Source organism: Carettochelys insculpta, chromosome 16 (assembly GCF_033958435.1).
Source record: "Carettochelys insculpta isolate YL-2023 chromosome 16, ASM3395843v1, whole genome shotgun sequence".
NCBI lineage: Eukaryota > Metazoa > Chordata > Testudines > Carettochelyidae > Carettochelys > Carettochelys insculpta.
The window spans coordinates 30,503,933-30,518,716 of NC_134152.1; the positions used below are offsets into that span (position 1 = coordinate 30,503,933).

At 47.3% G+C, this 14,784-nt stretch overlaps 1 protein-coding gene across 2 annotated transcripts in view; it reads right to left on the minus strand.

Annotated features, from left to right (window-relative positions):
* The window catches only part of TNRC18 (trinucleotide repeat containing 18), a 92,164-nt gene that overhangs the window by 26,000 nt on the left and 51,380 nt on the right, over positions 1 to 14,784 (minus strand). The window contains exons 10-15 of one of the 2 annotated variants that reach the window (XM_075010896.1): positions 14,217 to 14,392; positions 12,155 to 12,291; positions 11,688 to 11,816; positions 8,781 to 8,955; positions 6,930 to 7,293; positions 3,091 to 3,363 (exon numbers count right to left, since the gene is read on the minus strand). In XM_075010896.1, the coding sequence (XP_074866997.1) occupies positions 3,091 to 3,363; positions 6,930 to 7,293; positions 8,781 to 8,955; positions 11,688 to 11,816; positions 12,155 to 12,291; positions 14,217 to 14,392 (1,254 nt within the window). The remainder of the gene's footprint in view (positions 1 to 3,090; positions 3,364 to 6,929; positions 7,294 to 8,780; positions 8,956 to 11,687; positions 11,817 to 12,154; positions 12,292 to 14,216; positions 14,393 to 14,784) is intronic. The other variant, XM_075010895.1, reaches the window with a different exon arrangement.

Consider the following 14,784-nt stretch of genomic DNA (forward strand, 5'->3'; position numbering starts at 1 on the left):
AAAGTTCTTACATGGTTGTTATCAAAGGATGATTTTCTCACAATGCAAGATTTACTCACTTCGGAATACAACAATATTGTTTACTCAGCAAGAAAAAAGAATGCCCCCATTAAGCAAAAGATAAAGAAAAACCAGGGTTTTCTGTGGTCAACTTTTTACAACCAGGTAAGAATCTTGCAAGCCATCAAGACAAGTCAACTCTTCCCAGAACTAAAGATCCACATTTTTTTTAATCACCCCCCTTTCCCACACCCTATTCGTCCCTCCCCAGCTGGAGACATTTATCCCGTAATAAACCAGTGGAATCTAATCACCTGCCCCTTAAATGATTCTAAAGAATTGGTATAATTGATTTAAGTAATGCATCAGTGGGTTCTAGATCACAGCTTCAGGAATTCCTTTAGAATAAGGGCAGGACCATTACAGGAAGTGGCAAAGCTTCCCATATTGGCTACACCCTGCGGAGTAAGTCCTTCCCTTTGTTTGGGGGGAGATTTCCCCTAAGGAAGTTTTACAACTGTAAGGCTTTTCTGGAGTCCTCAGCAAACATACACACTCAAGCAAAGCTTCCTCGCAAGTTTCTTCATGACAGAGAAATCAAAGTGAACATTGACGATCTTCAAATTAAAATAACTCAGCAAATGCAAACGTCTATGTGTTATCATTAACGGGGTTTAACAGCAAAACGTCTCAGGTTTACAGATGACATAAAGAAAAGGTATTTTGCCTACCTACATAACAATGGTCAGGTTCATGGTTAGTGACCCCTCGCTGAGCAGTGTCTGCCCTACTCCCAGCCAATCACTTTGCTTCTTTAGTGCAGCGTGAGAGCAAATGCAAGAGACCGATACAGACATTCAAAGCATCATGGATAGGGGTCAGGGGTGAAGGGGTTGGCCAAGCAGCTGCAAGAAGAAAGCGAGCACTTCCAGAAAAGCTGAGGTTATTAATCGTTTTAGTATCAGGGAAAGTCATTAGAAACCCTATTACCCAAATATCCCTTAAAAGAAATGCTTTGGAGAAAAAGATTTATTTGCAGGAAACCCAGAATCAATAATCCCTCCTCCCTCCCCCACCAAACTCCCCTTCCCCTCCCCAGTGTTTTTCATTTTGTCTCCCCACAACTAAATGACATGAGAGAATGGGTTGTTTTAATTAAATGCATTTCCTCCCCACCCTTAGTCCAGATTCCCTGTGAAATTGGGATCTTGGATAGGTTGTTTGAAATATTCCCACAGCCAGTTTGGGTTCATAAGCCTCTTATCTATCTGCTTTTTCCGGAACAAGTTCGGTAGATAAACTTGAAGAACTTTGGCATCTAAAGGGGATTGATATCCTCAAAATTTCCAACAGCAGTAGCAGCAGTAGCAACAAATAAATAAATAATGAAGAAGCAGGTGGGTGCGGGAAGGAAGCAAAACAGAATGGAAGCTCAATCCATTTCTTCAGGGGGAAAAAGCAAAACAAAAACAAAACAAAACAAAAGCCCTATGCCCTTAAAGGCAATCACGAAGACTGACTCATTTCAGGTTCTCTAAGGAATAAAACGTCTCTTCTCTGAAACATTCGTTCTCTAGCTTTTATGCTGTATTCTGATTCTTAAAAACGGGTAACTTGTTTTTGTTGGGAGGGTGAGACTGGAGGAGAGAAGAGAGGAGAGGTTAAGATAGATCAAAAGCTTAAACAAAACTTCCCTAGCCAACAACAGCTCTCTGATGCAGACTGTAACTGCTACAAAGATTTTGCTACACACAGTGCAAATTTACAATGTTTTGTTAACCTTTTACTTTTCTATTTACAATTGGGAACTCCACTTCCCTTACTTAACAGTCCAGATGATCTAGCTTCTTTTGGGAGTTGAGCTTCAAAATTCCAGGACTCATTACAATGACTTTCCTCCCCATGACTACTACTTAATGAATGTGTTCTAAAAGAGAAACTATCTCGTGTCTCTTGAGGAAAAGTTGCATGTGATCTCTTTTCCTACTTAAAAGCTGACAACTGGCAGACAATAAGCCAATGGGGTTGGGAAGAAACTTTCTCCCAAGAGAATCAAATTCAGTGCTCTAATTTCCACATCCTCGAGCATCTGTGGGTTAAAGTACAAGATCTGAACAATTTAAATAAAAGAAAAAAATATCTGGGTTCTAAATAATTGTAGGACAAATACTAAGCTACCCTTCTGAAGCAGAAAGATAAATAATATCCATAAATGATTAATATTTTAGTGCCTGCTGCAAAAATTCTATTAGGAAAAAAATTAAAATGAAAAACTTATGCAAAATATAAAAAATGAAATTAAAAGCAGGGAGAGGGAGAGAACAACCTATGTTTATTTCATTCTGGAAAATGTATCAAGTGCCAATGCAAACAGGGATATTTGAATAATAGAGCGCGCCCAGTGCTATGTTAATTCCAGTTCTACTCGGTGGGAGTGGGAGAAAAGGGTAGGTACAGCGGGATGAAGTGGAAGCGGCATCCTAAATCGCCTATTAAGAGACACAGCAAGAGAGACAAGGTACACAGGTTTAGTTAAAAATGAACTCGATATGTTTAATAAAACTTGGTATACCAAATCGCAGTACAAACATCACATCACGCACCCACACAACAGAACCCCATTATAAATCAAACCAAATGGCTCCTTCCAGATCTCCACAAGCCCCAGGCCAAATAATATATATAAATATATTTAAAAAAAATAATATAATGGTGGTGGCAGTGGCAGCAAGGAATGGGGTGCGGGGGAAGAGGGACGAAAGGGAGGGAGGGAAAGAGGAAAGCTGGGGACAGGCAGAGCCTAAAATCCAGTCAATTTAAAAGCTCTAAAAGAGCCAGCCAATAATAATATCACAATGATACAAGTATAAAAAAAATAAAAAATAAATGATATTGATACAGCAGCCTACGCTGCCAAGGACAAAGATGGCCGCCCCTCCTTTGACCATCAAAGATGGCTGACCTCAAGTGTTGCCACCCGTCTCTCTCTCTCTCTCTCTCACACACACACGCGTGCGCGCTCATCCTCTCACTCTACAAACATGGAAGATAAGTGCTGGTTTTGTTTTGTGTTTGTTATAATCTAGTAACCTTGATCGAATGAGTCCTCCGAAGAGTCACTGAACGAAGACGCAGCCTCCCGAAGCAGCAAGCAAAACTGCTGCTTGCTGCTTGCGGCCTGTTTAGATTTCAGAGTTCTACTGGCTGGCGCGCCCCTCTTGGCTGGCTTGAGACCTCCACCTTGCTTGCTGCTCTTTTTGGCTCCTACGCTGTAGAGACTGGAGGCTCTCGCTTTGGAGCTGTTGGGAGACTGTAAAGGCCACCCGTCCTTCAGGGATTCATCATCTTCCTCTGAGTCCGTATCTGCAGTCAAAGTAGTTTTTGAATAGCATTAAGTCAATTCATTTTCTGGTGGGTTTTTTTTTTAACTGTCTCTAAATGGACATGTCAGTGCCTATGAAAATGAGAGACTGAAAACGCGTGCTAGAGTGAATCAGAGGCTGCATGGAGCCCTTGCTGTGGAAACTTCCCCTTAATGACTCTGATGATGCACCTCAATTCCAGCCTTCCTGTTGCAGTCCTGACCCATCATTACATTGTGATTGGGTATCCTGGAGCCGACATAAAATAATAATTTTAGAAGGCCTCTACACAGGCTTTTCTAGGTTAGAAGCCAGAGCTCTCAATCCAGGACAAACTGCACAAGTCTTTCTCACCTCTTTTAATCTACAAATTGAAATCTCATTAGGGCCCTTTTCTCAAGGCTTCATTTAATTAAGAGTAGGCTGCGTAGCAGACTCATCATGTGCTGGGCAAATGGGTTTCTGAACAGTTCCAGCTTTCTTAAAGCCGTTAGCTGTGATAAATGCCAGCACCCACTGCAGAATGTTGGAAGCTGCAAGAGGGAAACCTTCGCAAGTCACAAAGGGATGCCTCGTTGCTATTCTTGTGCTGACTCTCTGACTTATTCCTTAGCAAAGAAATCTGCAAGAGAAACACTCTTCCCGAAATTGCACCAGGAGCTGCTCAGTGTAAAAACCCAGTTTGATTTTTTTTTTTGTTTAAAAGCAACAACAACAATCGCCTTGCACATAGCCATTCTAAACTGATCAGTGCCAGGAGTCAGACAGGATGTATTCATCTGCAGTAGAAGGTGAAGACTATACCTATCCCCCATCCTTATTTGTGTACAGGAATCCTGCACCCACAAAGGTATTCTGACCTAGCGAACCAGCAAATAATAGGGATAGTGCACACCACATCTGCCGATTGGTGGACTGATCCATTAATCATTGTGCAAACTGCATGGTGCAACACTTGGAGCAAGACCTCCACGGTGAGCAGGGTTGGAGTGACACCAAAGGGCTCTTCTAGTATTGCACCAGCCTGATCATAAACCCTACTGTGGCTGGATTAATATATTTTCCCATGGGGACATTTTCCCATGGGCACATAACCCCAAGAGGTGGTCCAATATTTCCACCCAGTTTCACAAGAGCAGAGCCCCAAAAGATTTGGTATCCTATGGCTTCCAAATAAGTGGATATGAATTGTGAAGACACCCTTAATTCCCAAGTGCTCTGAACACTATACAGGTCGACCCTCTCTCGTCCGGCACCTTCAGGACTAGACCAGTGCTGGATGAGAGAATTTGTGCAACAACGGGAGGTCGATATTGTCTAGCACATCACCAACACTTCCGCTGCTGACAGGGCTCTCAGAAGACACCGAGGGGTGAATTACAGCTAAATAACAGCACAGAACACTGGGAGTCGGGACTGGTGGCTGTAAGCAAACTGCATGGGACCACGGGAATGTTGGCCACACCCATGAGAAGTGGTTGCCCAACTAACTAACGAGAGAGTTCTGGATTAGAGAGCTTCAACCTATAGTGGGGACAGTTCCAGCAGGTTAGAATCAGCAGCTGTTCAGGCATCATTCTCCACTGAGGAATGCGGTCCTCAGGTTTTTTTAAGACTACAGGTAAAACCAGGAGGTTGGAGCAAGATATGGAAAGGTCTGGCACCACTGCTGCTTATTCTACTTTGAGACAGCAAACCTACCCAACTCCCTGCTAATTGGCCAGTCTTTGACTCACAGCAAAAGACGCCTGCGTACACTCACCCTCCCCTCAAAACTAGGACATACTGAAGTGCAAAGATCTGGAATTCCGCCCCTGGTTACGGACAAAAAAATTACACCCTTCCCCTGCACATGGGGTTTCTGTGTTGCTAAAGCAGAAGAATTTTGTGTTCTGAAAACAGCCACTGAGTGCTGATCCACTTCAGTCAATGGGCCCTTAATTAATCACCATGTTTCCCACACTGATTTGGAGTGAGGACCGAAATACAGGCAAGAGCACCCCTGGTTTATTATTCCAGGGGAGGGAATTGAGGTATTCAGCACAGATGCAAGGAGAGCAGAGTATCTGCCTAACGTCTCCAGGCACGCAGCCAAACTCCAAAGACATAACAATACCCTCTGTCCAAACCCCACCTTTCATCAACTCATTCCACTTGATTTGGGAGAGCCCCTGGGACATTCCTGGTTTAGTAAGATGTTTCAGAGAAAACAAGCTGCTCAGCAGACAGTGTGTCCTTGCCAGCAGAAAGCTACACAATGCTTTCCCTTCTGGAAGCTATAACAGCTACCCCTTCACTTTGCACTTCAACAGCCAATTTTACCTAACACGTTTATTTGATGAGAGATTTATTAGACTCTCCTTCTCCAATGGTGGGATCTCTAGCTATTGGCGTACGGGGACATACCTTCGTCATGCACATTCAACCCTGCGAGGGTTTTAACACAGGATTTGGATATATGTGAAGTCATTGCCTGGAAATGACTTGAGAGGAAAGGATTTGCGAAGCCCTAGTGGCTAGGTTAGTTCCGCTCTTGTAGTGGACAGGATCCTGTCCCCTTTGGGCAGCAACACCTGGGCATGAGCCCAGAACGCTGTTCACATATGCCCAAGGCCAGCCACAGCTGCATTTATCCCCTCAGCAATGAATTAACGAGGCCCTCCTTCTCCAAGCATTTTCTTGTTCTTTCTCCTCTTTCTCCCACAAACGCAGCTTCCTTGCCAGTCTGTGGCCTTTCTCCTCCAAAAAGGTGCCCCTTAGTTGCAGGTATCAGAAAGCTTTATTCACAAAACCAGAATTTTGTGCCCCAGCTGCAGCACAGCTTCCAAAAGAGGGAAGCTGCAAACAACATAAAATATTTGGGAGTACAAAAGAGACCCGGTGATGCCTGGAGCAGACAACTATGCAGAAACAGGGAAATGTGTTTATGAGGAGAGCAGACATCAAATGGCCAGAAGGGAAGGTCAAGGACAGGTTTGTTAACGACCACAACATTCTCAGGGCTATCCCAGCAACCTCTTCTATGTGCTGCCTTTGATGGCTGTCTCTTTAGCATATGCCTAAGATCAGTCCTACACAACCCCCCTAAGAAGAAGATGAAAAGTCAACTACTAGTCAAACCAGGGACCCTGAAAGCTGGTCTTGCAGATGAATGGAGTGGGCATAACAGAAAAGAAAGCAGGGGGAAGTGGCAGGTGTAGCTGGAAGGGAGAGGAACATTCAGGATTGAAGACAGGCCACAGTGCTAGATGGGGACAATGTATTTTAAAAACCTGCTTTGTAAAGTCAGCAGAACCCTAGAGAGACGGAATATCCAACACTCTCAGTGTTCACTGCCTTTGGAAAGAACAGCACCCTGTCCCCCTCACTCTACCCACCACAATGCCAACTCACTGAGACCACGCCCCAAGGATCCATCTGGTCACTTCTACCGTTAGCCAGCAAGGAGGTGACCTTTCCCACCAGAACACAAAATTAAATCCATCTCCAGTTGACCCAAGATGCTGTTGCTCCCACAAAACCCAACAAATATTCACCATACAGAGAGAGAAACCAGGAGTTACTTACTATACGAGTAGCTGCTAACTTCCGAAATTGCTGGTGAATGGGAAACCTTCAGCTGACCTTTGACTTTTAACCCCACCTCCATCTTCTTCATTTTCACAGCCATTTTGTTTTTACCTTCCTTGGCGCTTTTCAGCACCAGGCTCAGGCTCTTGGCTAGATTTCTCTTCTCGTCCTTGCCTGGCAGGTGCTCACCGGGGGACAGGTATCTGCTGCTGCTTTCACTGGTTTTCTGTTTCCCTCCAGAACAGTCTGCAAACTTGAAGGGGGATTTGAGCTTGTCCTGTTTGGTCAGGGACAGGGCCTTGTCCAACTTGCTCGCCAGCTGCTCCTGATCTGACGCCACCTTCTTCTTCTTGATCTTCAGCTGCAGAGCAAGGAGACAGAATGGCCACATAGGAATACCCCTGAGCCTTCATTCTCATGATAAGCCAGACTTTGGCTCACTGGGAGCTCCAAAAGAATAAGGCTTATGAAGCAATGACTTAACCCCTTTTTTATCATCACTGGCCTCTGTTCTCTCCTTCCATTAAACAGTCTTTTCAGGGGTAATGTTCCAAGGATAGTTCATGGGCATGTGCCACACACAGGCTGGTACAGAAACTATGGCCGCGTCTACACTAGCCCAAAACTTCGAAATGGCCACGCAAATAGACATTTTGAAGATTACTAATGAAGCACTGAAATACATATTCAGCACTTGATTAGCATGTGGGCGGCCATGGCACTTTGAAACTGCTGTGGCTCACTGCCATGCAGCTCGTACAAATGGTGGCCCCTTTTCGAAAGGACCCCACCAATTTCGAAATCCCCTTATTCCTAACAGCAGAAGTTCGAAGTTGGTGGGGTCCTTTCAAAAAGGACCCCCATCTGGACAAGCCGCACAGCAGCGAGCCATGGCGATTTCGAAGTGCCGCGGCTGCCCGCATGCTAATGAGGCGCTGAATATATATTTCAGCGCTTCATTAGTAATCTTTGAAATGGCCATTTGCACAGCCATTTCGAAGTTTTGGGTTAATGTAGACATAACCTATATGATTTGCCCTGCGGTAGTTGGTACCCACCATGCCAAAATCATGAGGGTTTATTTAAAATATATATCAGGTTCTTTTTGTTTGCCTTCTTAATTTTGAATCAATACATTTTGGGTTCTTTAGATTTGCCTTCAGGGTACGCTCAGGGCATGAATTAAAACTATTTCACTAGGCCAGAAACTTACTTATTTTTTAAAAAACAACAGGCCATCACTTGACTCCAGGACTGTGGGCTTTCAGAAAACACCAACTCTCACAAGTCTCATGATGCAGTTATATTTTGACCACATCAGTATTTCTTGGCTACATCGAAAGATTTTTCAATCTAGTTGATTAACAGCAGTACTAATGAAAGTAACAGCGCAGTAGCGATGTTCTGCTGACTCTCTATAATGCATTTTGCATTCAGCCTTGGGGACCACATCACTCCACCGGGAACAGAAAGAATGGTGCTTCGAAACTGGCTAGGTAGTTTCTGTCTCCAGCACCTGGACAGTGGTGCATACATTTATTATTGATAAAAGAGCTCCTAACAAGCCTCAGCTGAGACTGAGACCTGTGTGCGAGGTGCACATACATAGTCAGAAAGAGTCAGTCCCACAAAGGCATCCAGTCTATATGGGCAAAGGGTGGGAAGGGGAATGGAAGCCCAGGGAGGTGAAGTGAAATCCCCAATGTCACACAACAAAGCAGTAGCAGAGCCAGAAACAGATGCCACCACACACAGGTCTCCAGAACCCCATGCCAGTGCTCTACCCACTAGACTGGGCTGACACTACCTTTGGCGTGACAGCCCCACACACGCCACAGGAGTACTGACCTCACTGGAAAAGCTCAATGCTGCGTCATGCTCATCCCAGCTTTGGTTCCTCCCTTTCATTTTCCCACCGCTGCTCTCTGCATCCTCGTCTTCCTCAGGGTGGGCCCCTTTGTGCCTCTTCTTCACCCCTTCGCCAGTCTCGGAGTCTTCCGACAGCAGCAAGGACTTGCTCAGTCTGCAAGCCAAGCAAAGGACTCGTCATTGAGATCTCCCTTCCGCCCCTTGCGAATCACTAGCAAACACCGAAGTGAGGTCAGCTCCGCCCTCACAGGCCGCCTGGGGCTAAAGCCTCAGCTGGGGTAAATGCACTGGGCTTCAACGGAGCTACATCGACCTATGCGAGCTGACAATCCGGCCCAACGGCTCTTCTAACAGAAATGCCAACGAACTCCCTGTGAGTTCTCTTGACTCTCAGCACAAGCCTGAGATCCGTGTGTCTGTGATGAGGTGGAACCTCCTCGCTGGGCTGGGAAACACACATGAAAAAAAGCTGTAGAGAATCATCTGCTCTGGTTAGGACAAGGAGGGGAAGAACGGATGACGCAAGCACTTAGATCTTCTCCCACATCTAATTTTAAGATTCCTCAGACCTAAGGAGACTCCCATTTCTCAGGAATTGAAAGTGTTGTACTACAGGTTGAATTCGCCAATCTGGCATCCTTGCGACCTGACCAGTGACAAACAAGACCATTTGCTGAACCACAGGAATTCGATATGGTCTAACACGTTACCAACACGTGCTCTGCTTACTGGGCTCTTAGAAGACATTCAGGGGTAAGTTATAGCACAGAACACTGAGAGCCAGGACTGACGGCTTTAAGCAAACTTTATGGGACCTCGGGAAACTTGGCCACAGCCATGGTAAATGGTCATGTGGCTATTATTCCGTATTCGGTCTGTTGCTGAATGAGAGAAGCTTCAACCTGTAGCTACATGCAGACTGATCTGCTGGCTTTCCAGAGTCTAGGAGATGAGCATTTCAGCAAGGAGTAGACAGCAAAGCAGAGATAAAAAGTAAGAGCGGCTCAGGCACAGAGACTAACTAGCACACAGAATAGTTAATCACTTCCACTAGACCAGTGTTTCCCAATTTCATTTGGCCACGGAACCCTTTGAAACCTGAAAGAATTTTGTGGAACCCCTAATAATAGTCTTACGTATGGAGCTGAAAAGCAGACCACAAAGAAGTAAGGATAATAATAAACAAATGCTAAACAAGGTCAGGAGCTCAACACTCAGTTTAATTGCACATATTTAAAAACAAAAAGCACATTTAATTTAATAGATTTAATAGGGTGAGTATGGGGATTTACTGTGGCATAAAACAGGCATCCATCACACCACTGACTACACGCACAGCGCTGAGTAGTAACCTTGTCGTCCCCATCTCTGGCTAAGCCGGCATTACACAGGGACACTTACCCAAGGCAAACACAAACGAAAATGTTTTCGATAAAATTAATAAATGCTTAAATATTGATAATTATTTTTTAAATCCTAAAATGATATTGTAATGAAATTTTCTCACGGAGCCCTTATTTTCACTTCCACGGTGCACCAGTTGGGAAACACTGAACTAGACTGTCCCTTTCTAATAGAGCAGTTTGATTCTTCCGTATCTTTCCAAGCTCTAGAGAGGAAGAAGCGGGGGAGAGCGTAGGTCAGCCAAGAGGACCCATCTCAGTGCTCCCTCTCTGGTTTCAGCAGTTAGATGATGAATGGAAATGGAGAAGTGAGTCAGTGGTTACAGAGCCGCTGCCAAGCCAACATTCAACTACCCTGCAGCTCCCCATTCCCATCACTGCTAATTTCCACCTAACGAGGAAGACGCAAACCCCACCTGCCGCCTTCATACTAACCCTGTGGATTCCACATCTGTGAAATCTCTGACCCCACAGGGCTCCCAGTCCCAACAGCCACCTTTTCTCCGCCTCACTTCCCCTGCTAACTCCCAACCAAAACCAAGCCAAAGCCACTCCACCGGCTCAGGCTAGCCAGAGCACGGGCGTGCATGGCTCCGCTTCGCAGGCCCACCAGACCCAAAGGAAATGCATGCACAAGGAAACTTCAGACAACGGGGACACCCCAAGCCTTTCGAACCACTGAGGCACAGAAGCAAGATACTCAGCAGGCAGATTTTCAAAGGCATGCTGAGGCAGGTCAAGGCCAATGGAAGTTAGGCTCCATCCTCCCCTGTGAGCCTTTGAAAATGTCCTCTGAAGACAAGGCAGAGCTTGGGAAGCCGATCTGCACCCAGCTGCCCTGGTCAGCCAGTGAGAACAGGTGTGGCAGGGAAATGTCATGGCCAAGGGGCTTTGCGCGCGGTGTCCAAATAAACGTGCTGGGCTTGCAAAGAGTGGGCACCACAGGAGAGGGTGGTGCTGACAACAGGAAAGAGAGTGCCCCAGCTAGACCGTTTCCCACTGACAAAGGGACACAGACGGTGGCAGAAGCATAGAAAAGCCTCAGGAGGCGCACGCCGCACAACGGAAGTCACGCAGATTCAAACTCATTAGCATCACTATGGCTGGACATTCACTGGATGGCAGCGGAGGGCCGCAGTGCGCCAGCCCCTGCACAGAACAAGTCCAAAGACAGCCCCTGCCTCGAGCAGCAGCTCCCGTTCAGCTCTACACGCTCTTCCCCCGGCTCAGAATTCCATGGAACCGTTCCATCACCTGCTTGCTCGGCGCCACCCGACAAGCTACCGCCCACACCGGTCCTCCAGCTCCAGCAACATGCCCAGGCCACCTGAGGCTGTCAGCTGGACACACGCTTCTAACCGCAATGCCACAGCCGCACCCGGCCAGCGCACCGACCGCCACACAGGGACCCCGCTGCCTTCGGGAGGCCGTCCCCAGCAGGACGGGATGCGACAACCCATCTTCCCCCGCGTTCCAGCCTTACTTTCCGCTCTTGCTGTCACTCTTCCCTCTCTCCTTAGGGGGCGACAGAGCGCTCGATCCATGCTTCCTCTTCCTGGGCCTTCCAGGGCCTCTTCGTGCCAAGCTTCTACTTTTCTCGTCATGCTTTTCCCTTTAAAAAAACCACACGCTTGACCGTTAGCCCGGGCAGGAGCAAAATCACAGGCAATCAATTAAACCACCAAAAGCCAACCCGGAGCCCTTGTCTGGCACCAAACCTCTAAGCCGAGCCCTGGAAGCCAAGGTTCCCTAACGGGGTCGCCCGAGACGCCAACCGTGCCCAGTTGCATTCATCAGGCCGCGGGGTTGCCCTGGTGCTAGCCTAGAAGCGGTCTGCAAAGCTCTGGCGGATGCATTGTTGGAGGGGAGGCGGGGAAGAGCCAATGATCTCCTGGACCTGGAGGCAGAGCTGTTGCTTGGCCCAAGCACAGTGCAACCTTTGTGACTTACTCAGAGTCTCTGCGTCGCTGCAGCTTCACCAGCTCTCGCTGCTTCTCCTTGTAGCGCCGCTGCAGCTCTGCCAGCCTCATCCTGTAGTCCAGCTCCATGGCGTCCATGTTCTCAATGGCAGACTTGATGGAATACAGCTGGGTGGGAAGGCAAGACGGGCAGAGACGGTGAGCAGGAAAGGGGTTGCTGATGCCAGCCACAAGTCTAGAACCCGTGTGTTATTGCTCCCCAATCCCACTGCTCAGCAGGGGCCAAGAGGTCCCAGTGGTGAAACCCTTTAGAAAGCCCGCGGCCAATTATCTGCAGAAGGGAAGAGACCGACCTCATGTTACTCCTGGCAGGACAGTCATCTCTCAAACAGAGGCTACGTACTAGCCTTGGAGGAAGGGAGTGTTAACAAGCCAGCTGGCTGTCCAAGTTACTGGGGAGTACAGAGCGCCGCTATCATGGGGGGACCATGGTGAAATTGCTATTCTCCAGGTGAGTCGGAGCTGCAAGCCCCACAGAGACAGTTTGGCAAGCCCCCTAGCAGCAAGAGGTCACCATCGCTCAGCAGATTCTCATGATGACCTAGACTTTGGCTCACTGGGTGATCCAAAAATAACCGAATAAGGGTCAACTAAACCGAGCTGCATCCACCTCCTCTTCTTCTTTGGTAGCAAAGGTGCTAGGGCCTAAAAGGAGGGGTGCTTTCTAGTGTCTCCCCTGTAAACTGAGCATTTGGCTGGTGGGTCAGGAGAGATTCAGGTGCTGCCAAGCTGATAAGCAGAATGCCCACAGCCAGCAGTGCGTATTTCTGTTGGTGGTGCACATCCACACATGCCTTGGTGCACACAAGAAAATTTATTCTGTCCTCTCAGATGGAAAAAATAAGAAAGAACATTGGTGCCTGCCACCCCTCCAGGATGCAGCTTTACTGTCATTCCAAACCAGCTGATTATTAAAAATAGACAGGTTTGTTTGTGGTTTAACATAATAATAATAATAATAACAATAATAACAATAATAATAATAATGTCTCAGAGCAGACAAACAAGTGACTTCAGGAAAGCCACCCTAAAGTGAAAGCCTCCCAAGCTGGGGTGGGATTTGCTAGTTAGGCAGGAGTGTGGAGATTCCTACATATTCAGCAATTTCTTACTTGCTGCTGGAGGTTCAGCCTGACATGGGAAGGCTCCCATCTAGCTAGGAGACACTGAGCCACCAGTGACAACCTCTGTTTTCTTTGATTCTGAAGTGAGAAGGCCAGAGGGCTGGATAAACCAAAGATCCTTCTCTTCCGTGTCAGATTTAATCACAGCTCAAACCCCAGTCAACCTTTAACCAGGCAGCTCATGTCTGCTGGGGAAATGTCCTGGGGTATTTGCCTCTAACTCTAACCCTCCCAGTGCTAAAGAACCTGCAATTCCATCTCCAAGGAGCGGGAGGCTGCCACCGTCTTTGCTTGTCCCCGCAGCCAAAGGCACTGCAGAAGAGCTTTTCCTGCTGGGACCGTATTACAAAGACTGTCTCCCAAGCTGTGTCTCTCCCTGCTGAGAGCAGTGATGCTGACACACAAACAAGGAGCAAAATGAAATCATACCACGCTGACTCTTATTCGGTTACAAACCTGGGAGGGCTGGGGGAGAGCAGGAGGGGCAGGTTTAGTTTTGCCCAACTAAGAAGGAGAACGCCACCGCTAGGGAAATGCGTTATATGAATGATTAAGAGTGGGCGGAGCAACACTTCATCTTGGTCTACACAAGGGAGTTAAGTCGACTGCAGATCTGCAATTCTAGCTATGGCAATTGCATAGCTAGAATTGACTTACCTGGCTGTCCACACAGAGGGAGGTAGACGGGAGAGTTTCTCCCGTTAACCTCCCTTACTCCTTGCGATATCAAGGAGCACGAGGGTTGGCTGCCACCCCCGGATAGTTCAGTTCTGCATGTCTCCACTAGGCGCACAAAATCAAATGCCAGAAGATCGACCCTGACCAGTTTGTATCTTCTCGGTAGTGTAGACATACCCTTAGGTGGGTTCACAGCACCCTGTCTAGTTCAGCAACAGAAGAGCTACTCACAGGTTCATCCTTTTTTTGCATCCAGCTGTACTTTTTGTTGGGGTTCAGTTCTCGAGGCAGCCGGATGGTTTTCAGACTATCCAGAAAAGGGGTGGACAGAACCTCCATTAGCACATGGGTACTGGCAGCCAACAAGCTCTCCAGCGTCGGTCGGACCAGGCAGCTCTCTGGACCTGCTTAGGAGAAAAGTAAGGATTTAGCCGTCAGTCAGCAAGGGCAAGAGCCCATCTTCCATAGGCTTCAAAGAGACCAGCTGCCTCTTCTTTGACCTAGCTCTTCTTCAGCTGCTTCACTGCCCCTACACCTGAGCTCTAGCATGTCACAACCCACACGCAGGGAACTGAGAAGACTTCCAGCTGTGGGGTGGTTCCATTGCCCTACAATTCAGAAGCTACTGGGAGGCAAGATCCTCTCAGGAGCCACAGGAATCCTTTTGCAACCAGAGTCGTTCTCAGCTGCAGAATCCTCTTCTGCCAAAAGGATGTGAACCTGGCAGCACTGAAAGTGTGAATGTGGAAGGTGCATCTCACACTTATACAGATTGCGTCTCCCTGGTCCAGCACCCTCA